Genomic DNA, 27,326 nt, shown 5'->3' on the forward strand with positions numbered 1-27,326 from the left:
AGCTTGCTACATTTGACTGGGTGGTAGCTTTTGTGAAGTGAAGCTTTATTCATGACAGAGTAACTAATAGCTTAGCTCACCGCAATTTCCAAGTAACTTGCCCAACACTGTGTATTATTCACGTGTAATTCACCCTAACAAAAGTAAGTTACCTCTCATGTCTCATAACCACCCCACTTAAAATAAAGGCAACAGAACATCTGATAGTAGATTGGTTTTCAAACAAGCTTATTATTTAGTTCAGCGGTGTGCTTCACATGTGCTCACCTACAGGTTCAGCCAAGATCACTTGGAGCTCCTATTTAATTCAATCAGAGCGTCAGGTAGGGTTGGTGTTCTTTTAATTACAATTTTGAAAATATACCTAATGAATATCTTTATGTCTTGTGAGTAATGTATGTATTGTGGGCCTGCTTTCCATATAAGGAGGCTGGAATAACAATTCATCGGCACTTCCAGGCCATCTTCCGCCGCCTGATGGTTCGGTGTGGTGTCTCACCTGTGTAAAGCACTATATAAATATAATGTATTTTTTAAAATTATTATTTTAATAAGGTGCTGAGTGCTGCAGAGAGGGTGATCCGCCAAGCTTCACCAATGCCAGCTCCTAAGGTGTCGATAGTCACAGACATCGTCCGGGAGCAGATTGGAACGGAGGATGTTTTTCTGCTTGGGGAACACATTGAGGAGACTCAGTTTGGCATCGACAACCATCATTCTGACTTGTTGTCATTGGTTGTGTCTGTGTTTCTCAAAATAAGGCTGCACCACATTACCAAACTCACCTCTCTTGAACTGCAGAAAGGGAGCATGAGGAAGAACTGTCCTCTTTCAGGGGTTTTAGAGCGTGTGCATGTTTGTGGTTCCACGACAATTCAAGACTTTAATCCTAAATTCCAGCATCCCAAAACGAATTCTAAGCTTTATATCTGTACTTTAACCTTACTCATCACACATAGTATCTTTATGTCATATCTGTCATCATTCTGACAAGATTAACACTGAAACTGAAAGCAATGGCTTAAAACTGCCTGAAAACAGTGGTCTGTCACATTTTATGTGAATACTGCTGTAAGTGTTGTTGGGTCTGTAAATACCTCTGTTTGTTTGTGTTTCATGAACTCTAGCCTCATGGTGTGTGTCTCCAGGAATCAAAATGTTGGTCTCCTTTGCCTTACACTGGGTTTGAGAGATTGTGTATAGTGAAGTTTATCTTTACATTATGTCCTTGTGTTTGTGATTGTCTTAACCTTGATCTCTTTCCCTCTGGGTTCTGAAAAGCACTTGTAACTGTGTTTTGAAAATTGCTACATTAATTAAGTTTGCAGACTTTTCAAGGGAGTTTCAACAAAGTAAATGTGCAGTTTAAATAAAAACTGTCACTTTTAATTTCATCCTGCTATTTTAGACTGGGACCCATGTGTGTATGTTGGGATGGGGGCTGTGAAATGAGAGAGAGAGAAATATATATTTCTGACTTTACTCCCACTATTTACACAATAGGTGTTTCAATCAGAATGATAGTCAAACTGGAAATGTTCCTGTTTTTCTCCCTTTTTGGGGATTATGTTCACAGTTTTGATGAATATAAAACTATGAATATTAAAATACGCCGAACCATGTGTCCTGTATCATAGTTACATGTATGACCTTTGCAGCAAAAAAACCCACGTGAAAATCAGTAAGGTATTCACTGAGGTATGATTAATTAAATGCGCTGACAGCTCGTTTCACCTGCCAAAACAGATTACATTGAGTGGAGTGGCGGACCGGTCCAAGATGGCGGTCCCACGGCTCGTCAGCGCCAGTAGGCAGTAGCGGTCGATGCGGCGTCTACTCTTTATTATGTCTGGCGTAGAGTGTCAGAGACGATAAACGGCACGTCTTTGCGGGTCTGTCCCAGGAGTCCTTGAGCCACTCGTAATGTGAGCCATCGTATTTCCCCATAGGTGGAAATCCCAGGGGGGACATGACCCCCCCAATTATGGGGAAAACATTGATTTGTCCCCCAAATATATTAATGCAAACTATGTAATTTCAATATTAGTAATAAAAAGCAAAGAAAGCACTTGTGCTGAATATAGACTCTTCATAGCAGGTTAAAAATTGCTACACCCCTGCCCTCACAGTAGTTTGATCCACTGCCCCCAGGCACTCAGCAGTGACACATCCTGCAGGGATGGTGCTTGTGTGGGAATCTGACAGTCTGTTGTTGGTGGTTGAATTTCAGTAAGTAGTTCAAACAAAGGATATGATAGACATTTCTTTACTTCTACCACTCAATACTACAAAAAATATCCTAACCGTCACCAGCCTTCAGCTTCTCAACATTGAATTATAGATCACTCGTTATGTTAGCTAGCGGTTAGCTGAACACCTGTTTGAATTCTAGGCAAAATGCCAAGGTGGCAGTCTTCGTGTCTACCTTCTGAAAGGCACTAAATACACGTAGCTAAAGTGGGGTTGATGCAGTCAGTTTGTTTTATGTTGGTAGGGTTCACACACAATAGCTGAATTTGCAGAGCTACAGTAGCAAGTAAAACGATGGTGCAAACTAAAACAGTATTACAGCACTACTTTTGTTGTTCCCCTAAAAAATTGCTCTTGAGAAAAAGTTATGTAATTGTCCCCTCCAAACTTGATATCAGATTTTCGCCACTGACACACACACACTCACACACCAGAGTTTGGGGGTAAAGGATTACAAAAAACACTAACTGTAATCCTTTACATTACCAAGTAAAATAATGTAATTGGATTACAGATACTTTAGGAGGGTATATTATGATTACTTCTTGGATTACTTCAATTGAAAAATATTAATGTCAGATTATAATTATAATTATTAAAAAAAAAAGACTCTCAAGTTACAATTGTGTGCCTCAGTTGTTGGGTGTAATCATCATGCGTGCAAAGGTGGGCGCACATAACCAGATTAGTGACCATAACGCAGTCGTTTTATTTTCTCTGGTTTTGGTTGGTTAGATGGCTGGGAAAAACAGTAATCAGTAATAACAGTAAACAGTAATATTAACCAACCCATATAAAATGCTATTTAGTTATCTACTATAGAAGCATCTTTCTCAGAACAATGATAGGCGATAGGCCTACCTGGTGTTATACAGTGGAGAGAACAAGTATTTGATACACTGCCAATTTTGCAGGTTTTCCCACATACAAAGCATGTAGAAGTCTGTCATTTTTATTATAGGTATTCTTCAAGTGAGGGAATCCAAAACAAAAATCCAGAAAATCACCTATGGTTTTTAAGTAGTTAATTTGCATTTTATTGCATGACATAAGTATTTGATACATCAGAAAAGCAGAACTTAATATTTGGTACAGAAACCTTTGTTTGCAATTACGGAGATCATATGTTTCCTGTAGTTCTTGACCAGGTTTGCACACACTGCAGCAGGGATTTTGGCCCACTCCTCCATACAGACCTTCTCTAGATCCTTCAGGTTTCAGGGCTGTCACTGGGCAATATGGACTTTCAGCTCCCTCCAAAAGATTTTCTATTGGGTTCAGGTCTGGAGACTGGCTAGACCACTCCAGGACATTGAGATGCTTTCTTGTCAGGCTGGAAGACCCAGCCACGACCCATCTGCAATGCTCTTACTGAGTGAATGAGGATGTTGACTAAGATCTTGTGATATATGGCCCCATCCATCCTCCCCTCAATATGGTGCAGTCATCCTGTCCCCTTTGCAGAAAAGCATTCCCAAAGAATGATGTTTCCACCTCCATGCTTCATGGTTCGGATGGTGTTCTGCGAGTTGTACTCATCCTTCTTCTTCCTCCAAACACGGCGAGTGGAGTTTAGACCAAAATCTCTATTTTTGTCTCATCAGACCACATGACCATCTCCCATTCCTCCTCTGGATCATCCAGACGGTCATTGGCAAACTGCAGATGGGCCTGGACATGCGTCTTGCGTGTGCTGTAGGATTTTAATCCATGACAGCGTAGTGTGTTACTAATGGTTTTCTTTGAGACTGTGGTCCCAGCTCTCTTCCGGTCATTGACCTGGTCCTGCCGTATAGTTCTGGGCTGATCCCTCACCTTCCTCATGATCATTGATGCCCCACAAGGTGAGATCTTGCATCGAGGCCCAGACCGAGGGAGATTGACCGTCATCTTCAACTTCTTCCATTTTCTAATAATTGCGCCAACAGTTGTTGCCTTTTCACCAAGCTGCTTGCCTATTGTCCTGCAGCCCATCCCAGCCTTGTGCAGGTCTACAATTTTATTACGGATGTCCTTACACAGGTCTCTGTTCTTGGCCATTGAGGAGAGGTTGGAGTCTGTTTGAGTGTGTGGACAGGTGTCTTTTATGCAGGTAACAAGTTCAAACAGGTGCAGTTAATACAGGTAATGAGTGGAGAACAGGAGGGCTTCTCAAAGAAAAACAGTTCTGTGAGAGCCGGAATTCTTACTGGTTGGTATGTGATCAAATACTTATGTCATGCAATAGAATGCAAATTATTATTTTTTAAATCATACAATGTGATTTTCTGGATTTTTGTTTTAGATTCCGTCTAAAAGTTGAAGTGTACCTATGATAAAAATTACAGACCTCTACATGCTTTGTAAGTAGGAAAACCTGCAAAATCGGCAGTGTATCAAATACTTGTTCTCCCCATTGTATTTTTTACACACAGGAATTGTTTAGAATATTAGGCAACTGTTTGGTAGATAGCTGTAACATGGAGATGCCTTCAAGATAAAACATTATATGGAATTCATCACGATATCTGAAGAGAAAAGGTGTGTTGTGAAGAACTCTGACAAAGGATGATGATTTGTATTTTATGCAGCCACCTCATCTACATACAGGCAGGCCATTTGATTCTGCTTGCTTTGCATCTCAGAAAATGTGGTTACGTTTGTGCGGGTAAAACTTGTTTGTGTGCGGGTGTTTATTTTATACAATAACGTTGATACCCTTTTTGAGAAATTGCCATTTATTTTTCAACAATGTTTTGAAATCAATAAAAACACGAATAAAACACTAATTACAAACTATTCCTATTTGTTTTCTATTTCCTCTAAATATGAAAGTAATCTGATTTTGAGTTACTTTACTTATTACAAATGTGGACAGGTAACTTGTAACTCTAATGGATTACATTTAAAATGTAACCTACCCAACCCTGCACACAAACACACACACACAAAAAGAGAGGGAAAAACAGAGACACACAAAGAGAGAGAGAAAGGGAGAGACACACTGTCACTGACTTTGTTTTTCATCCTCTTAGATTCCTGCCAGCTGACATTGGATTCCAATACAACAAATCAGTTCCTGTGTCTGTCTGAGGGGAACAGAAAGGTGACATCCTGTCCTATCCTGACCATCCTAACAGATTTACCATCTTTAACCAGGTGTTGTGTAGAGAGGGTCTGTCTGGAGTCTGTTACTGGGAGGTAGAGTGGAGTGGGGGAGGGGTTGGTGTAGCCGTCTCATATAAAGGGATCAGCAGGAAAGGAAGAGGTTCTGGGTGTTCTTTTGGTCATAATGATCAGTCCTGGTTGTTATTCTGCTCTTTATTAGGCACAAAGATCTGGCATAATAATATCAATACTGTTATTCGTGTCCCCTGCTCCTCCAGAGTAGGAGTGTATCTGGACCACAGGGCAGGAACTCTGTCCTTCTACAGTGTCTCTGACACAATGACCCTCCTCCATAGAGTCCAGACCACATTCACTCAGCCACTCTATGTTGGTTTCAAAGTTTATAAAGGAAAGTCGGTGAAGATACTGAAACCTATTCAGTGATCCATCAGTCTGCTTGTAACAATGTATGATTGATTGACGGTAGCTAAAGATTGATTTAAGAATACAGATATAATATAGAACAGCATGATATAGTAACACATTTGCATGTAGACAGATTTCAGTCAAACCAAGTGGAATAGCCAGAGCTTTTGGTTCCTGAATGAACATGAACACATAACAAGACATGCACCTTAGTGGTGAAGGGAGTTGATTGACAGCAGAAATGAACCAATCACTTTGGAGTTTAGTCAGTGTCTAGAATTTTGCTGAACTACTTTAACAGATATGTTTCTTCTTGATACAAAGTGTTGGAGGTGGTTAATTATCTTGTAACAGAAATATATTTATAAATATATATACCAAGTGTATTTAAATAATTGTTAAATGTTGTACAAAACAGAATGTATTTGTATTATGAATTTTATTGACTGTGTAGAATCTTTCTGTGTGAGGTGATTTCAGGTAAACAGAGGAACCTCTTATCTGTTGTCATCTAGTGTGATTGATGGGGCAGATAGGAGTTGATTCATGCATTTAATTAACATTTCCCTTTGGTTCATGTTCAACAAACATCTGTTCAGTATTTTATGTGTAATCCTAGATTTGGGAATCTTTCAGTAAGTCATTTGTAGACAAAGTCTGTTAAGCTTTCAAAAAAATTCTACCTGTACTTGTCTATAATTACTGTCCAGTCTGATTATGTTACATTTGGGACACGTTGTAGAGGGACTTATTTTTCAATTTCAATTAAACTTAATAAAGGATTTCCTGTAACGTTCTTCATTATAAAGAGTTTGATTGCACAGGATCTTTAGTCTCTATAGTCATGTCAGGTGATCTTGCTGACTAAAACATTCACTCATTCAACATCTGTGATGTTTTAATTCCTGGCCAAGTTCAGTTGATATCATGAAGTTCACTCCATGAGTTGGCCTCTATTGTCATTTAAAACTGCTTGTCATTCTAAATAGTTTTTCATACAATCTATGTGTGGTTTATCTAAAGAGGCTGAATGTTGTTTTAGATAACACTCGGTTCTAAAGCATTTTCAGAAACTAGCGAAGTCTAAAACTGACAAGTATAGAGAGTACAGAGATATTGTTATTCACGTTGACACCAATGAAGTTAGGATGAAACAGTCAGAGGTTACGAAGCAGGGTGAGTACAGATGCTGGTCATATAATTAGAATATCATCAAAAAGTTGATTTATCTCAGTAATTCCATTCAAAACGTGAAACTTATTAATTATATTCATTCATTCCACACAGACTGATATATTTCAAATGTTTATTTATTTTAATTGTGATGATTATAACAGACAACTAATGAAAATCCCAAATTCAGTATCTCTGAATATACAGCACTCACTACTTAGTTGGGGCTCCTTTTGCCTGAATTACTGCAGCAATGCGGCGTGGCATGGAGTCGATCAGTCTGTGGCACTGCTCAGGTGTTATGAGAGCCCAGGTTGCTCTGATAGTGGCCTTCAGCACTTCTGCATTGTTGGGTCTGGCGTATTGCATCTTCCTCTTCAAAATACCCCATAGATTTTCTATAGGGTTAAGGTCAGGCGAGTTTGCTGTTCAATTAAGAACAGGGATACCATGGTCCTTAAACCAGGTACTGGTAGCTCCAAGTCATCTTGGAAAATGAAATCTGCATCTCCATAAAGTTGGTCAGCAGCAGGAAGCATGAAATGCTCTAAAACTTCCTGGTAGACGGCTGCGTTGACCTTGGACCTAAGAAAACACAGTGGACCAATTCTAGCAGATGACATGGCACCCCAAACCATCACTGACTGTGGAAACTTAACACTGGACTTCAAGCAACGTGGATTCTGTGCCTCTCCTCTCTTCCTCCAGACTCTGGGACCTTGATTTCCAAAGGAAATGCAACACGTCATCACACCCCACAACACGTCATCACACCCCACAACACGCCATCACACCCCACAACACGTCATCACACCCCACTACACGCCATCACACCCCACAACACGTCATCACACCCCACAACACGTCATCACACCCCACAACACGCCATCACACCCCACAACACGTCATCACACCCCACAACACGTCATCACACCCCACACCACGTCATCACACCACACAACACGCCATCACACCCCACAACACGCCATTCTTTAGACGCTTCTGATGCTGTGTCTTGTTCAAGAGTGGCTTGACACAAGAAATGTGACAGCTGAATCCCATGTCTTGCATACTTCTGTGCGTGGTGGTTCTTGAAGCACTGACCCCAGCTGCAGTCCATTCTTTGTGAGTCTCCCCCACATTTTTGAATGGGTTTTGTTTCACAATCCTCTCCAGGGTGCGGTTATCCCTATTGCTTGTACACTTTTTTCTACCACATCTTTTCCTTCCCTTCGCCTCTCTATTAATGTGCTTGGACACAGAGCTCTGTGAACAGCCAGCCTCTTTAGCAATGACCTTTTGTGTCTTGCCCTCCTTGTGCAAGGTGTCAATGGTCGTCTTTTGGACAGCTGTCAAGTCAGCAGTCTTCCCCAAGATTGTGTAGCCTACAAAACTAGACTGAGAGACAATTTAAAGGCCTTTGCAGGTGTTTTGAGTTAATTAGCTGATTAGAGTGTGGCACCAGGTGTCTTCAATATTGAACCTTTTCACAATATTCAAATTTTCTGAGATACTGAATTTGGGGTTTTTATTAGTTGTCAGTTATAATCATTAAAATTCAAAGAAATAAACACTTGAAATATATCAGTCTGTGTGGAATGAATGTATACATTATACAAGTTTCACTTTTTGAATGGAATTACTGAAAAAATAAACTTTTTGATGATATTCTAATTATATGACCAGCACCTGTAATCAGTAATGTGTCTTTAAATTCAACCTTCTGGGTAAGTTTAACTTTTTAATGCTGTTTATAAAACACATTCTGATTTCACAAATCTTTACTCATACACACACATGTAGCCGAGTCATCAGTTTTATTTTTAACAATATTTTGACTGTGATGTATTCAACCTAGACATAATGTCTGATCAACCCTAGTTTGGTTTGTTACTTCAAGACACCAAGGCATTACATATTGCAAAGGTGGACTATATACCTCATAGGGTTTGTATCAACCAGAATATACTATGAATGTACAAAGGAATATTTGCAAACCGAAAAAACACTGCAGTTATACTAATGAAAACTTCTAACAAGAAACAAACATGAACTTATACAGCCAATTAAAACATACTACAAAGAAAATTAACAATCACCAATCCCCATGGACCAAACCACTCACTACTTAAATGGATCTCAGTCGTCTGGTGAAATGTTACTATAAACTGGGTCTTGTAAATCCTGACCTGTTGACATACCATCCAATAGATTAAAAGATGACATGGCTACTTGGACACAATCAAGTGTACCATTTGTTACTGAAACCGGTGATGCCTTGGGGGGTCTACAGAATTAGGAACATCTGAACATACATAACATGAGTCATTAGTGTGTTTGGATGCAGTAAAATGACAAAAAGACCACCAAAAATATGATCAGTGTCAGCAAATCACAATTGGTACTTGAAACGGGAAACAAATGGAAACAAATACTGCATAATACAATTTCAAGTGCATTCTCCCCAAAATCTTATAAAGGTAAGTTAGACAGCATTTTAAACACAAATCGTCTTCCTTCATCCTATTTATCTTTTTAACCATTTTTTCCTAAAAGTAAAGCTAAAGGTCACAGGAATGGATTGCCCATCTACAGATCCTATTGCATTTTACCTTAAGAAATCAATTACCATCTTTTTAACATTTCAACTTAGCAGTTTTTAACTTGTGCTTTTTGTGCACACTTAAATATATTTAAACTTGTGTCATTCCGTTCAATTGATTCAGACTTACAGCCTCTTTATCATCATCATTACATAGACACAGATTCCTCTGGGTTCTGGAACTATACAACAGTGGCTGGCATGAATCCATGTTTCCCTTTCTGCCACTTTCACTGCAGTTGGAGTTGTCCTTTCCATCTTGGGTCTTTCCAGCACTTCCTGTGTAGATCCTTCAAGTCACCCGGGTCAATCCTGTGGTTGCCTGTGTGTTGGAGTGCTGGTAGAGTGGCTTTGACTCAATCCTGTGGTTGCCTGCGTGTTGGAGCGATGGTAGAGTGGCTTTGACTCAATCCTGTGGTTGCCTGTGTGTTGGAGTGATGGTAGAGTGGCTTTGACTCAATCCTGTGGTTGCCTGCGTGTTGGAGTGATGGTAGAGTGGCTTTGACTCAATCCTGTGGTTGCCTGTGTCTTGGAGTGCTGGTAGAGAAGCTTTGAATCAATCCTGTGGTTGCCTGCGTGTTGGAGTGATGGTAGAGTGGCTTTGACTCAATCCTGTGGTTGCCTGCGTGTTGGAGTGATGGTAGAGTGGCTTTGACTCAATCCTGTGGTTGCCTGTGTGTTGGAGTGCTGGTAGAGAAGCTTTGAATCAATCCTGTGGTTGCCTGCGTGTTGGAGTGATGGTAGAGTGGCTGTGACTCTTGGAAACAGAACTTTCAGAATATTTTTCAATATTATTCTTATAATATTATGTGGGTGGATTGATTTCCCTGCCTGTTGGGCCCTGTCCGGGGCCTCCCCCGGGTAGGGCCACAATGTCCCCGTCTCAGTTCCAAGGTGTTACGCTGCTATATTATTGTGCTGGGGGATATGAGGACTGCACTTCTAACGTCTCTTCCAGTTTTAAATTTTAGGAGGAGATGAGGTCCTGGTCCACACCTGCAGATTACCTGGTTTGGGGGGCCGGTTGCTGTCCTTGTCCACCTGGTCATACTTCTGACCAGGTGGACAAATAGACTCTGGATTTAGCACAGAGAAATGTATCTTAAGATCTCACCCAGCACAGCCAGAAGAGGACAGGTCACCCCTCTGAGCCTGGGTCCTCTCTAGGTGTCTTCCTAAAATTCGGCCTTCTTAGGGAGTTTTTCCTAGCCACTGAAATTCAACACTACTGTTGTTTGCTCCTTGGGGTTTAAGGCCAGGTGTCTCTGTAAAGCACTTTATGACAACTGCTGTTGTAAAAAGGGCTTTATAAATACATTTAATTGATTGATTGAAAGAACAAGATCGTGAGTACAAGCGACTGAATTGGGTTTTCTCAGAAGGGTGGCTGGCTTCTCCCTTAGGGATAGGGTGAGAAGCTCAGCCATCCGTGAGGAACTCTGAGTAGAGCCGCTGCTCCTTTGCATCGAAAGGAGCCAGTTGAGGTGGTTCGGGCATCTGGTAAGGCCCCCTGGACGTCTCCCTAGGGAGGTGTTCCAGGCACGTCCAGCTGGGAGGAGACCTCGAGGTAGGCCCAGGACCAGGTGGAGAGATTATATTTCGACACTGGCCTGGGAACGCCTCGGGATCCCCCTGTCAGAGCTGGCAAATGTGGCTCGGGAAAGGGAAGTTTGGCGTCCCCTGCTGGAGCTGCTGCCCCCGAGACCCAATCGGATAAGAGGATGAAGATAAGATGATTGATAGATATTTTGACTTTTACAGTATTCAGTCATTTCATCATCCATTCCCTGGAGAGTCAACCTGTTCTGAGGGAAAGGTGTGTTAGTCATTATCATGGGTCATCCAGTGACATGAGGGGAAAGACCAGTGGCCTAATTTGTTCTCTCACACATCATCAAAGCCAATACTCATCGAAGCCAATGATAACACCTTTATCCAAGTCATCCCTGTCTCAGCCTGTAGTTTTGCCAATTTCAATGTGCCATTACCACGCTCTACTGCCCCTCCTGACTGAGGGTGGTAACTACAACGTGTCCTTAAATCGATTTGCAGGACTTCTGTTATTGAGGTTATTACCTTGTTGACAGTGTGTACCATTGTCTGATGTCAATCGTGTGGGAATTCCCCACCATGGGATCATTTCTCTGATCATCCCATTCACTACTGTGTCCACGGTGCCTGCAAGGGAAAGCTTCTACCCATTTAGAAAACATGTCAGTGATTACCAGACAGTATTTATTACCTTCACAGGGAGTCAACACAATGAAGTCCATCATTAGATATTCAAAAGGGGCATCTGGTGAGGGCTGACACACCTTTACCAACATTATAAGCAGCACAGATATGACACTTTTTACAAAAATTCTCAGCAAAAACAGTAAATCCAACAGTATACTGTTATGGAAATTTTGAACTAAGGTACATTTGAGAAATGTCTGTTTTTCTATTGCCTGGTATGTAACTATTTTCTTTGATTGTGACAAACATGTCTGTATAATATCAGACGATTATTAGATACTTGGACCATGTTCTCCTGCTTAGACCAAGAAGGGTGTCAGTCCTTTTTGTTTCTTAGGAATGTGGTCCTTGGGGGAAGTATGGTCAGTTGGTCCATAGATTAGGGTCTAATTAATCTATTATATGCTTTCTTCAAAATTGGATTGATTAAAACTGTGGGTTTAGCTTATTTGGTATTTGACTTACAGAGTGTTGCTTGGTTTCTTGGAAATCCTGAAATGATTTTCATTAACATTATGAAATGTGTAGATGTTGACCTTTAAACTGCATTGGAAAGAGTAAAATAGGAGTGATTTATAGAATATAATAACAGGTGTATTTCTGGATCCTCTTATTTTCATTTATCTATTTAACATTTATTTGACCAGGCAAGTGAGTCAAGAACAAATTCTTAGTTAAAATAACAGCCTGGATGTAGGGGTTTCCTATAGGAGATGGGTACTGAGATTAAATAAAAATAAAAAGACAGTCCAGACAGAAGACAAATGGACAAAGCACAGTTCCTCCAAGAAGACATTATAACCAGTGTAAGACAACACATCATGAAAACAGCTTACATGGTAACAACATAGACCTGGTAGCAGACAATATAAAAACTATACAGCATGATATATTTAGACAATAGACAAATACAACAACTTGACAAAACTACAATTAACAGGCACATCTCATAAAGCAGTTACAGGTGTCAGTAAACGTGTTAGTGATTAGGACTTTAAAAGTGGCAATGGTGACAAAAGTAGATCTCAGATGGGGTACTGAGGCCTAAGAGGGTTTTGAATATTAAAGCATTAACCAGTGTATCTTGTTCCAGGTATATAGTGATGGACATTTTATGGAGCTGTAAAGAGTCTAGTTATGTCTTATCTTACTCAGGTCACTTTGAAAAATTTCAGGTCCTTTCACAGGTTTGTTATACAGAGAATGTTTTAGTAAATATGTGAGATCTATATTTGTTTGACATGCACTCTCTTTTTGCATTCACAGGCTGTCACTTCTGCTGTTCTGCTAATTGTTCTGGAATTGGGAGAAATTATTATCCAAATCCTAAAGATCACAGAGAACTGAGAATATTTACTCTGGCTACGATAGATCATTAATGTTCTCTACTAGCTAGACATTATAAGGAGATCCCAAACTTTTGAGCAGCTGAAATCCTATATCAAGCAAGATCAGGAAAACATTTCACTTGAAAACTAGAGCAATCGGTCTCCTCAGTTCCCAAACACTTACAGAGTTAAAGAAGAGGTGATGCAACACAGTGCCTGATATCTGACATCTGAGTTCATCACAGAACCAGGAAGTTACAGAAAACAAACCACTCCTCTGAAAAAAAAAAAACTGTTCAAGAAAAACGAAAGTAATCTCTTTTTTCACTGTTTGTATGTGTTTGAAAAATGGTGGAGGCTGTGAGCTCAATCAGTTGTTCAATCTGTTTAGATCTACTGAAGGATCCAGTAACTATTCCCTGTGGACACAGTTACTGTATGGGCTGTATTAAAGCCTGCTTGGATCAGGAAGATGACAAGGGAATCTACAGCTGCCCCCAGTGCAGACAGACCTTCATACCAAGACCTGTTCTAAACAGGAACACCATGTTTTCTGAATTGGTGGAGAATCTGAAGAAGACAAGACTCCAAGCTGCTCCTCCTGATCATTATTATGCTGGACCTGGAGATGTGGAGTGTGATTCCTGCACTGGGAGAAAACTCAAAGCTGTCAAGTCCTGTCTGGTGTGTTTGGCCTCTTTCTGTGAGGCTCACCTCCAGCCTCACTATGAATCTCCTGCCTTTAAAAAGCACAAGTTGGTCCAAGCCTCCAAACAACTACAGGAGAAGATCTGTTCTCATCATGACAAACTACTGGAGGTTTACTGTTGTACTGATCAGCAGTGCATCTGTTATCTTTGTATGTTGGATGAACATAAAGGACATGATACAGTCTCAGCTGCAGCAGAAAGGACTGAGAAACAAGTAAGACAGGAACTCTATAGTATAGGATAAAACATATAAGTTGTGTGTGGATGTGGGTGTATTTGATATAAAATGTTATTTTGTTTGTGGGTGTGTTTGTAACAGCTAAACTGTGAGCAATCTATGAACCTTACATAAGCAATACCTATTTTACCTTACCCATTTCACACTGCTAATGTAAACCCCATGCTTTGACAAGAATCAATAGAATTCAGTATGAGTCTGTTTAAGCAGTAACAGGGTGTGGTGTATTACAGATGTACATGGGTAAGTGATGTTTTAACATATGATGCCATGCCAAATAAGGTAGGCAAGGTGGCCTAGTGGTCAGGGAATCTAACTAATGTCTGAAAAGTCCCTGGTTCTAATTCCCAAAACATCAAGGTGATACTGTATTTATGTCAGTCAGTTTTTGATCAAGACTGTTAATCTTAATTGTTTCTGCGTCCCCTGTAACATTCCCCAGGTGGTTGCTATAAAAAATAATTGGATCATAATCAACTTGCCTGGTTAAACGATAGTTAAAGTAAAGCCTTAATCTGTAGTATATTGGCCCTGTACCACAAACTAGAGGTATTCACAGATATGGTCATTCTCTCCCTCAATCTACCCCCCCCAGCCTCTCGCTCACTCCCTCCCTCCCCCCCACATCCCCCTCCTTTCCCTCTCTCTCTCCCTCTTTCCAAAATCCAATTCCATCTGTTATCTGTCTGGTTTGGATACAACGTTCTGTAGTTGACTGTCAGATCAAACATGGTGACCACGGATCTCGTATCGGAGTGATAATATGTACCGACTATACATACCGATTATATATACCGACTATACAGGTGCTGGTCATAAAATTTGAATATCATCAAAAAGTTGATTTATTTCAGTAATTCCATTCAAAAAGTGAAACTTGTATAATGTATACATTCATTCCACACAGACTGATATATTTCAAGTGTTTATTTCTTTTAATTTTGATGATTATATCCGACAACTAATGAAAACCCCAAATTCAATATCTCAGAAAATTTGAATATTACTTAAGACCAATACAAAAAAAAAGAGTTTTAGAAATGTTGGCCAACTGAAAAGTATGAACATGAAAAGTATGAGCATGTATAGCCCTCAATACTTAGTTGGGGCTTCTTTTGCCTGAATTACTGCAGCAATGCGGCGTGGCATGGAGTCGATCAGTCTGTGGCACTGCTCAGGTGTTATGAGAGCCCAGGTTGCTCTGATAGTGGCCTTCAGCTCTTCTGCATTGTTGGGTCTGGCGTATCGAATCTTCCTCTTCACAATACCCCATAGATTTTCTATAGGGTTAAGGTCAGGCGAGTTTGCTTGTCAATTAAGAACAAGGATAACATGGTCCTTAAACCAGGTACTGGTAGCTCTGGAAGTGTCCTTTTGGAAAATGAAATCTGCATCTCCATAAAGTTGGTCAGCAGCAGGAAGCATGAAATGCTCTAAAACTTCCTGGTAGATGGCTGCGTTGACCGTGGACCTCAGAAAACACAATGGACCAACACCAGCAGATGACATGGCACCACCAACCATCACTGACTGGAAACTTAACACTGGACTTCAAGCAACGTGGATTCTGTGCCTCTCCTCTCTTCCTCTAGACTCTGGACTCAAAGGAAATGCAAAATGTACTTTCATCAGAGAACATAACTTTGGACCACTCAGCAGCAGTACAGTCCTCTCCCAGGCGAGACGCTTCTGACACTGTCCTGTTCAAGAGTGGCTTGACACAAGGAATGCGACAGCTGAAACCCATGTCTTGCATACGTCTGTGCGTGGTGGTTCTTGAAGCACTGACTCCAGTTGCAGTCCACTCTTTGTGAATCTCCCCCAAAATCTTTGAATGGGTTTTGTTTCACAATCCTCTCCAGGGTGCGGTTATCCCTATTGCTTTTACACTTTTTTCTACCACATCTTTTCCTTCCCTTTGCCTCTCTATTAATGTGCTTGGACACAGCGCTCTGTGAACAGCCAGCCTCTTTAGCAATGACCTTTTGTGTCTTGCCCTCCTTGTGCAAGGTGTCAATGGTCGTCTTTTGGACAGCTGTCAAGTCAGCAGACTTCCCCATGATAGTCTAGTATTGTAGGCTACACAGAGAGACCAGTTAAAGGCCTTTGCAGGTGTTTTGAGTTACCTAGCTGATTAGAGTGTGGCAGGTGTCTTCAATTTGGAACCTTTTCACAATATTCTAATTTTCTGATATATTGAATTTGGGGTTTTCATTAGTTATAATCATCAGAATTAAAAGAAATACACACTTGAAATATATCAGTCTGTGTGGAATGAATGTATACATTATACAAGTTTCACTTTTTGAATGGAATTACTGAAACAAATCAACTTTTTGATGATATTCTAATTTTATGACCAGCACCTGTACATATCGATTATATATACCAACTATATATACAGACTATATACAGACTATATGTACAGACTATATATACCGACTATATATACCGTATATATATATATACAGACTATATGTACCGACTATAACCGAAATGATAAGAAAGAAGAAAATTACTGCACTTCGCTAATTACATTTGTTTATGATGTTTTTCTCTGTAGAGACAGTTTGGGGAGAAGTATTTGGAATCCCAGAAGAGAATTGGGGAGAGAGAGAAGAAGATTCAGGAGTTGAGACAGACTGTGGACACTCTGAAGGTGAGTGTTGTGGCTGCTATAAATGCATGTACAGGATCAATCAGAAGTTTGGACACACCCACTCAATGGATTAGTGTATCTAAACATTTACATTTACAATCTGTCTGTAATCCTGTTGATAGCAGAGGGAATTAACTTAAAATGGAGCCCCTTCTCTCTCTGTGTCCTAACAGCACTCTGCACAGGCAGCAGTGGAGGACAGTGAGAGGATCTTTACTGAGCTGATCTGCTACATTAAGAAAAGACGCTCTGAGTTGAAGAAGGTGATCAGAGCTCAGGAGAAGACTGAAGTGAGTCGGGCTGAAGGACTCTTGGAACAACTGGAGCAGCAGGTTGCTGAGCTGAGGAGGAGAGATGTTGAGTTGAAGCAGCTCTCACACACAGAGGATCACATCCATTTCCTCCAGGTGACATCACTAACTTACCTTACAATACTCTGTAATGGCTACCTCTTGACTTCTTTACCAGTGAAATGGACTGGAACTTAATTCACTCTCTGTCTATGTCAAAACATATTGCTTCTTTCCCTCTCTGTAGAGTTTCCAGTCTCTCTGTGCCTCTCATGGATCTGAGGTCTTACCCAGTATCACTGTCTATCCACACATCTCCTTTGAGCATGTAAAGAAATCAGTCTCTGAACTGAAAGATCAAATACAGGATGTATGTAAAAAGGAAGTGGACAGGATATCTGGGGAAGGTTGGTCAAAATGATTTAATAACATTATAACATTAAACGTTGTTTTATACTCATCATAGAACTACATCTAATGTTATAAAGCAACCAATATTATTTTGGGGAGGACATTATGAAAGCAAATACACAACATTAATAGATTATTGTAATATCTGATTCGTCCGGGTGGGCAAGAACTAGACAAAACAGTATGTTGTCATCAAAACATTTATTAGAAAGTGGAGGAGGAGCAGAAGAAAGGACAGAAAGAGGAGAAGAAGAAAGGGGGAAGCATAAGGAGAGGAACAGAAGAGTATAAATTACCTCAATATCTTCAGTGAATCAATGTAGTTATCAAGTAGAGATCTGAGATCTGTCAACAATCATTGTCACCATAACAACTTGGTTCTAGTCAGTGACCAATATCAAGCCATGACAGTGTTTGAGTGGCCTCAAACACTGGAACTCATGTACAATTATCTAATATTTCAGAGATTTTTTCATAATTTTTTAAATCCAAAATCAAACTTATTGAAGAAAAATGCAAAGCCAAAGCGAGAAGTTAGGATGAGCAATGACAATGATGGTAGCATTTCAGTAGGATGTAGTTATAAATAAAATATAAAACACTAACTTGAGCTTGTACATTTTCCCATGCTATGCCATGATTCATCTCAATCTTGATTTTACACTAGGCATTATTACTTCTTATAGTCCATATTTATATGGGTAATGATATTAAACTAGTTGTTAGTACATGGTATCTTACTATACTCCATAATCATAGGGGTAAGGATATTACATTGCTCAAAATAACCTGGTCAATTTAGTACATTGTATTTTCTTATAGTCCATATTCACATGGATAATGGTGTAAAACTAGTTAGTACATGGTGTCTTCTTATGGTCTATATTCATATGGGTATTAAACTAGTTGTTAGTACATGTAGGTATCTTCAAATAGATCATCTCTCCTCTAGTTACCTGTATGTAGATTACTAGTGGATACAGATTATGTGGAACTGTTATATATGAGTCTGTCTGTCTCCATACTGACTACAGTTCAGATTGGACCACCTGCTGAGGCCAAGACCAGAGAGGATTTCTTAACATGTGAGGAAATACAATAACACACACACACAATCACACATTGTTGTTTGCACTTCATGTAAACGTACACACACACCCATAGACATGCACACATACACTCAGTGGTGGGCTATCAGGGCCAGCAAGACCTTCCCTGCTGGCCTAAAGATCAGAATGTACGTCTTTTTCAAAAAAAGAAAGGAGGATGGAATTTGTCTTCAAACAATAAGCAGCTTTGGTAAGGTTGATGGATTTTTATGTATTTTTACTAGCAGGGCCGGCGCCTGAGGGGTCTCAAACTGCGGTCAACCTAGCCAACTCTTGAAAATACTCGGTCAAACCAGCCATTCATAAACATTGTGTGCGCGGCTACACCATCACATAAGAGGGAGCCCTCTAAAACCAGTCTGAGTCGAAAGACATACATGTGTCTTGCTCAATAGGTTTGAACATTTTGTATTTCGACATACATTAAAGTATAAAACATTTCAGAAGATCGGATGTAATAAGAATATGTTTCAGTGTTTATAGATCTGATCTGGACATCTTTTGAGAAGAAATATATGAATGTCCTCTATTACATTACAGGGATTCTATTACATTACTGTAATTTGATGCTAGACCACATACTCATTTGTAACTATTAGTCATTAATTTCAGTTGATTTGTGTTCAGTCAGATCTCCTCTATATACATACAACACAACACATGACTTTGGAGAAGTTAATATTTAAATATGTAATTAATCTCTACAGAGATGTTAATGCTGCAACACTTGGAGCTACATTAAAGGAAAAATTCCTAAGAATACACATGATTTATGTTAAGGAAGGTCTCCTTTAAATGTACAACACAAAGGATTTTTACTGTAGCATCTAGGATACATTTTCACATAAAGGTATAGCGCATCTTCATGGAGATGTGGATGCTGTCACACTTAAAGCTACATTAAAGGCACAATTCCTATAATTACTTAATGAATACACAATTTATGTTTAGGAAGGTCTCCTTTATATCTACACCACATATGAAGAAGTTTTACTGTAGCATTTTGGAGAAGATTTTAAAGTATTGTGCATCTCTACAGTATAGAGATGTGGATGCTGCCAAACATAAAGCTACATTACAGGCTCAATTCCTATAATTAGTTGATGATTCTACTTGATTTGAGTCAAGGTAGGTCCCCTCTATATGTACACCACATACAGAAAAACCACATACAAAAAATTCAGAGACCACTACACCTTTTTCTTTCCTTTCCAAAAAAGTTGAAAAGGAATGTTTTGAGTGAAGAACAGAAGCGTTCGATTGGCCGTGGTCTCTTAATTTGAACCCTTCTGTTCTTCACTCAATACCTTCCTTTCCAACTTTTTTGTTGGGGGAGAGGGAGTGGGGGAGAGGAGAGGGAGAAGGTGTGGGAGAGAGAGGGGGGAGGGAGAGGGAGAACGGGGAAGGGGGAAGAGAGAGGGAGAATGGAGAAGATTGAGAATGGGGGAGAGTGAAGGGGGGGTGAGGGAGTGGGAGAAGGGGGAAGGGGGAAGAGAGAGGGAGAGAGGGGGGAGAGGGAGGGAGAGAGGGACACAACCACCCATCCCACAACCAAAACACACTCTAACACCGAGCTGGCAGTCGTGGGTCCAATCTGAACCCAATGTTCAGATAACATCCCCATTATAAATGTATTCACAATTTTGCGTCGTTCCCGTTATGTTCACCGGAGTACACGCAGATGCTTTGTTTACCATCGGCAGGCTGAGCAGTGCATTCCTTCATTCTGGACGCCCGTCGCACAACTGACACGTCATCAGAGCGCTGCCACCAAGAGGCTATTTCAAGCAGGACAGAAAACGTGGAGTGGATCACAGCCTACTCCGGCCCATACAGAGACACTCTGCTACTGACAACCCAGCACCTCCTGTCAAAATTGAACTTTTAAATGCACAATCTCTTAATAATAAGGCATCTTTTATTCATGACCACATTATTAATGAGCATATACATTTCATGTGTCTAGTTGAAACCTGGCCACTACCTGAAGTTTACTATAGTCTAAATGAAGCCTGTCCCCCTGGCTATACCTACCTAAGCAAGGCCCGCACTACCGGCCGTGGTGGTGGCCTCGCCGTTGTGCACCGGGTAGACTTTGGGTTGTCTCCCCTGTCTCTGCCTGTATACTCTTCTTTTGAATGCCTTGCATTCAAATGCAACGAGCCTCTTTTCACCACTATGCTACTGATTTACCGGCCCCCCAAACAAAATCAATCCTTCATTCCTGAGATACATGATCTCCTCACTACTCTCTACACAACTTCTGGAAATATCATCATACTTGGTGATTTTAATGTCCATGTAAACGATCCATCTTCTTACTCAGTAGCTGAATTCATTAATCTTCTCGACAGTTTCAATTTCACTCAACATGTCAATGTCCCTACACACTCCAGAGGCCACACTCTTGATTTGCTGATCACCAACTCTATCTCCATCAGCAATCTCTCAGTGTACGATTTGGGCGTGTCCGACCATAAGGCCATTTCAATGGAGCTACCCATTCTGTCCTCCGTCAGAAATTCTAGCAGACAAATCAGTTTCAGGAACCTTAAAAACATCGACCCAGTCACTCTAACTACTGACCTCCGTCATCTCTTCGCTGTCAACCCCCTTTCAGTCACTAAATCTGTGGATCTCTATAATTCGTCACTCAGCGTCATCCTGGACCGTCATGCCCCAGTCAAGTCCAAAACCGTCACCTTCACACGTTCAGCCCCCTGGTATACCAGTGAGCTGCGACTACAGAAGAGAAAAGGGCGTGTCCTTGAACGCCGGTTCAAGGACTCAGGACTTGCTGTTCATAAGCTAGCGTACCGGGAACATCAGAGGGCCTACAGCAAGTCTCTCAGTGACACACGGGCCCGGTTCTACTCCAACATAATCAACAATAGCCCTGGTAACTCAAAGCAACTTTTTTCAACCATAAATCAGCTTCTCAAACCCCAGATCCCCTTACACTCAGATAACACGCAGGAGCGTTGCAACAACTTCATCTCCTTTTTCAAAAGAAAGGTTGAAAACATCCGCTCCATGCTCTCCAGTACCCCTGTCCTCCAGCCAGCCGCTGTACCTGCTCTGTTGCACCCGACCACTCTTCTCTCAAGTCCTTCTGCCTCCCCTGTTACATCCACTGAATCCCATGGGACTACCCAGCTCCTCAGTTGTTTCATGGATACTAATCAACATGAGATTGATGTTCTCCTGAGGAAGATGAAGCCCTCCACCTTTGAACTGGACCCTTTTCCCTCAATTTTAATTAAAAGTCACTCTTCTGTGGTAAGTCCTATGATCACCAAGATCATTAATCAGTCTCTTCGGTCTGGCCAAGTCCCTGCATCTTTGAAAACTGCGGTCATCAAACCTCTGCTCAAAAAGCCCAGCCTTGACCCCGAAGTATTTGCCAACTACCGACCCATCTCCAACCTCCCTTTTTTGTCAAAGGGGTTGGAAAAGGTAGTTTCTGTGCAACTTCATCACTTCATTACAAACAGTCTTTATGAGAAGTTCCAGTCTGGCTTTCGCTCTGGCCACAGTACAGAAACTGCCTTGGTCAGGGTCACCAACGACCTGTTGATGGCGGCTGGTGCTGGATCTCCATCACTTCTCATCCTTCTAGATCTCACTGCAGCATTTGACACTGTGGACCACCATATCCTTTTAAACCGCCTTCACTCTTCCATTGGACTTTCTGACACTACTCTGGCTTGGTTTACTTCATATCTCACGGACAGAACAGAATATGTATCTTTGGGTGGTGCTAAATCGGACACACACTCTGTCACTTGTGGTGTCCCTCAAGGATCAGTCCTTGGCCCCACCCTTTTTACACTGTATATGCTCCCCCTGGGTCATGTCATTAGCCGGCATGGAATATCTTTCCATTGCTAAGCTGATGACACGCAACTGTACATCAAAACAAACCCAACCCCGGCTACAGCTCTCTCCACACTTTCCATCTGCTTGGAGGAGATAGAGACATGGATGGCGGATAATTTTCTGCAACTAAACAGTTCAAAAACGGAAGCCATTCTTGTTGGCACTCCACACCAAACCCGGTCATCTACCATCACCAGCATCACCTTCTCTGGTCACGATATCCACCTCTCATCCTCAGTCACAAACCTCGGTGTTAGAATGGATCCCCATTTGACTTATGACGCCCATATTAAACATCTGTGCAAAACCTCCTTTCACCTCAGGAACATTGCAAAACTCCGCCCTACACTTACTCTCCCAGATGCTGAGAAACTTGTCCATGCCTTTATCTCCTCCAGGTTGGACTACTGCAATTCACTCCTCATCGGGATCCCAAGCAAGAATATCCAGCCGTTGCAGTACGTTCAGAACTGTGCTGCTAGGACCCTGATGGGGGTGCGGAAGCACCACCACATCACTCCCATCCTTAAATCGCTTCACTGGCTTCCTGTCCAATACAGGATTGAATTCAAAGTTTCCCTTCTGTCCCATCAGTGTCTCTATGGCACTGCACCATTATACCTCAAACAAATCATCACTCCCCTTTCTGCCTCACGCCATCTCCGCTCTGGACAGGCTAACCTCCTACAGCCTCTGAGGACAAGGCTGCGAACAATGGGTGACCGTGCCTTCTGCTCAGTAGCACCAGCTCTGTGGAATGCTCTTCCTGCTCATCTAAGGGCCCCACAGACTGTGGACTCTTTTAAAAAGGGCCTGAAAACCCATCTTTTTAGAAAAGCCTTTTTTGTTTAATTGTGTTATTTTAATGTCGCTGTTCTAGTGCATTGTAGCACTTTGAGGTCATTTAATTGATATAAAGTGCATTATAAATAAAATTTATTATTATTAATGTCTCCTCGTGAGCTGCTCAAAATCAAACCCCCTTCTACCCTGAGGAGCCATATCAACTAGCTTAAAGCTGGCTGATGCCCTCACCTTTTCAACTAACTACACACAAGAAAGGAAAACACTATTGGTGACAGTGCAACTTAACCATAAATAATGTGAAATTGCAAACATTCAACTGAAGACGAACTGTAGCAAAGCAGTTAGAAAACCAGTCGCTCTCACAACCACAACCGACACACTCACTCCCAGCATGCACAGAGAAAGAGAGAGAGAGAAAGAGAGACACTGCCATTGACTTTGTTTTTCATCCTTTCAGATTCCTGCCAGCTGACATTGGATCCCAATACAGCAAATCAGATCCTGTGTCTGTCTGAGGGGAACAGAAAGGTGACACGGAGTGATAAGGTCCAGTCCTATCCTGACCATCCTGACAGATTTACCTCCATAAACCAGGTGTTGTGTAGAGAGCATCTGTCTGGAGTCTGTTACTGGGAGGTAGAGTGGAGTGGGGGAGGGGTTGGTGTAGTAGTCTCATATAAAGAGATCAGCAGGAAAGGAACTGGTGATGAGTGTTGGTTTGGTCATAATGATCAGTCCTGGATGTTATTCTGCTCTACATCCAGCGGCGGTTTCTACCACAATAATACCAGTACTGATATCCATGTTCCCTGCTCCTCCAGAGTAGGAGTGTATCTGGACCACAGGGCAGGAACTCTGTCCTTCTACAGTGTCTCTGACACAATGACCCTCCTCCATAGAGTCCAGACCACATTCACTCAGCCACTCTATTCTGGGTTCTGGGTTAATGGAACGTCTGTGAAGATACTGACACCTATTCAGTGATCCTTCGATCAGTCTGCTTCTATCAATGTATAAAGATTGATTTAAGATTACAGATATTATTTAGAACAACATGATATAGTTACAAATTCACATGTACACAGTTTTCAATCAAACCAAGTGGAACAAAGTGAGCCAGAGGTCTTGGTTCCTTAATGAATATGAACACATAACAAGCCATGCACAACAATGGTGAAGGGAGTTGATTGACAGCTGAAATGAACCAATCATCATGGAGTTTAGTTCAGTCAATGTCTAAACTCTGCTGAATTATTTAACAGAGGTGTTTCTTCTTAAACTATGGGTATTTTGAGTTGGTTGTTTATCTGTCAACAGAAATATATTCATAAATATTTACCAAGTGTATTTAAAGCATTATTAAATGTTGTACAAAACAAAATGTATTTTTATTATTAAATGTTTTGAAAATAATGTCATTATTGACTGTGTAGAATGTTTCTGTGTGAGGTGATTTCAGGTGAACAGAGTAACCTCTTATCCACCTAGTAGATCAAACATTCAATCAAATGTATTTATAAAGCCAACATGTCCCAAATGTAGAGATGAGTTTTTAGTAGACAATTGAAAGTTTGCACTGAGTTTGCATTTCTAACCTCAATTGGCAGACCATTCCACAGTATTGTGATTGATGGGTCAGACAGGAGTTAATTGACACATTTAATTAAGATTTACCTTTGGTTCATGTTCAGCATACATCTGTTCTATATTTTATGTTTGATCATAGATTTGAGAATCTTTCAATGACAGTCATATGTAGACAGTCTGTTATGCTTTCTCGTAAGTTCTACCTGTACTTGTCTATAATTACTGTCCAGTCTGATTATGTTACATTTGGGACATGTTGTAGAGGGACTCGTTTTTAAATCTCAATAAAACTTAATGAAGGATTTGCTGTAACTTTAATAATTATAAAGAGTTTGATTGCACAGGATCTTTAAATTGTCTCTATCTTCCCTGTATGTCCTCATATATCCTGTCAGGTGCTCTTGTTGATTAAAGCATTTAACACAGTTGTTGCACTTATACAACTGTAAATTCATGGCTAAGTTCAGTGGATATCATGAAATTCACTCCATGAGTTGCCTCTGGTGGCATTAAACTAGATAAGAAACATTAGTCAGTTTAACTATATTAATATCGTTCACGAATGACCAGTTAGCTGTTAAAAAGGATTTGTTCAGGGTAGACACAAGAAGTTAACCTGCATGGATTCAAGTGGCTTTAGTGCTGAGAGAAATCCCACTAGCGGACAATATCTTTCTGATTGTATGTAGCTGAACTTGTTACGATTGAAAAACATTTGAATATGGGGTGTCTAATGACCCAGGTGTGTTAGCTCCTGTAGGAATGTTTTGAGAAACACTGCTGTGAATCAGATTGTCGGAACCTCACCCTGAATGATGTAGGACCCCTGGTTTCCCTGGTACTGCTTCTAATACCTGTGTTGGGGAACGTGATTGCATTTATCATGACTGTGATTCATTATAAATCTATTAATGTTCTTGATTTACCCCCAACTGACTATCTGGTCTCCACTAGAGAAGGTAACCAGGAGGCAAACACTAGAGACAATGTCCAATTCCACCATTCAGCACTAGTGCCAGAGTGGTTTGAGAATCACCCACATTTCAGGATGGTGTTCCTTCCACCATACTCTCCTTTCCTGACTTCAATTGAGGAATTCTTCTTATCTTGGAGATGGAAAGTACATGATCGCAACCCTTACAACCAAGTAAGTCTTCTTCAAGTGATGGAAGAGGCCTGTGGAGATATTGGGGCACAAGCAGGTCAAAGATGGATACAGCATTCAAGGCGTTTTTCCCACAATGCATGACTCATGAAAATATTTGCTGTGATATTGATGAAATTCTCTGCTCAGATGTAATTGAGAAGCATGATCAATAAATGAAGAATGCAATTAACTTGAAAACTAACTTGAAACTGACAAAAGTTATTGGCATCCATCATTGTTTATTACATATTTAATAGAAATCAGAATTTGCTTTAAAAAATAAAAATCAACATAATATTGTAAATAAGAAAACAAATGAAAATGGCATGGACAAAAATGATGGGACCGCGAACCTAATAATTGTTGCACAACCTTTAGAGATAATCACTGCAATCCAAAGTTTTCTGTAGCTCTCAATGAGACTTCTGCACCTGTTAACAGGTAGTTTGGCCCACTCTTCCTGAGCAAACTGCTCCAGCTTCTCCAGACTGCAAGTTTCAGCTCTTTCCATAGATGTTCGATAGGATTCAGATCAGGACTCGTAGAAGGCCACTTCAGAATAGTCCAATGTTTTGTTCTTATCCATTCTTGGGTGCTTTTAGCTGTATGTTTTGGGTCATTATCCTGTTGGAGGACCCATGACCTGCGACTGAGACTGAGCTTTCTGACACTGGGCAGAACGTTTCGCTCCAGAAAGCCTTGATAGTCTTGAGATTTTCATTGCACACATTCAAGGCACCCAGTGCCAGGCGCAGCAAAGCAGCCCCAAATCATAACCGAGCCTCCTCCATGTTTCACTGTAGGTATGGTGTTCTTTTCTTTGAAAGCTTCATTTTTTCGTCTGTGAACATAGAGCTGATGTGACTTGCCAAAAAGCTCCAGTTTTGACTCATCTGTCCAAAGGACATTCTTCCAGAAGGATTGTGGCTTGTCAATATGCATTTTAGCAAATTCTCGTCTGGCTTTTTTTTAATGTTTTTCTTTCAAAAGTGGAGTCCTCCTGGGTCTTCTTCCATGGAGCACACTTTCACTCAAAAAGCGATGGAATGGTGTGATCAGGAACTGACGTACCTTCACCTTGGAGTTCAGCTTGCATCTCTTTGGCAGTTATCCTTGGTTCTGTTTCTACCATTCGCACTATCCTTCTGTTAAATCTTGGGTCGATTTTCCTCTTGAGGCCGCGGCCAGGGAGGTTGGCCACAGTTCCATGGACCTTAAACTTCTTAATAATATTTGCAACTGTTGTCACAGGGACATCAAGCTGCTTGGAGATGGGCTTGTAGCCTTTACCTTTACCATGCTTGTCTATTATTTTCTTTCTTCTCTCCTCAGACAACTCTCTCCTTTGCTTTCTCTGGTCCATGTTCAGTGTGGTGCACACAATG

At 40.9% G+C, this 27,326-nt stretch overlaps 2 protein-coding genes across 2 annotated transcripts in view; one reads left to right on the forward strand and one right to left on the reverse strand.

Moving 5' to 3' along the window:
• Positions 1 to 27,326, reverse strand: part of LOC117592782 (E3 ubiquitin/ISG15 ligase TRIM25-like) — a gene marked incomplete at its 3' end in the record, with an annotated part of 148,788 nt that overhangs the window by 7,497 nt on the left and 113,965 nt on the right. The gene's annotated exons all lie outside the window — the stretch shown is intronic.
• Positions 13,406 to 26,181, forward strand: LOC114839301 (tripartite motif-containing protein 16-like). Its single transcript, XM_029119654.2, has 6 exons — positions 13,406 to 14,028; positions 16,616 to 16,711; positions 16,885 to 17,118; positions 17,249 to 17,408; positions 18,447 to 18,497; positions 23,665 to 26,181. Exons 1-6 carry the CDS (start codon positions 13,453 to 13,455, stop codon positions 24,189 to 24,191), a joined length of 1,644 nt encoding a protein of 547 aa, XP_028975487.1. The 5' UTR covers positions 13,406 to 13,452; the 3' UTR covers positions 24,192 to 26,181.

The sequence above is a fragment of the Esox lucius genome, chromosome 5 (assembly GCF_011004845.1).
Source record: "Esox lucius isolate fEsoLuc1 chromosome 5, fEsoLuc1.pri, whole genome shotgun sequence".
NCBI classification, from domain to species: domain Eukaryota; kingdom Metazoa; phylum Chordata; class Actinopteri; order Esociformes; family Esocidae; genus Esox; species Esox lucius.

Coding starts and splice junctions, on each gene's coding strand:
- LOC114839301 (XM_029119654.2), top strand. CDS start 13,453: ATGGTGGAGGCTGTGAGCTCAATCAGTTGTTCAATCTGTTTAGATCTA. Junction 16,712..16,884: donor AGACTGTGGACACTCTGAAG/GTGAGTGTTGTG, acceptor GTGTCCTAACAG/CACTCTGCACAGGCAGCAGT. Junction 17,409..18,446: donor GGACAGGATATCTGGGGAAG/GTTGGTCAAAAT, acceptor TACTGACTACAG/TTCAGATTGGACCACCTGCT.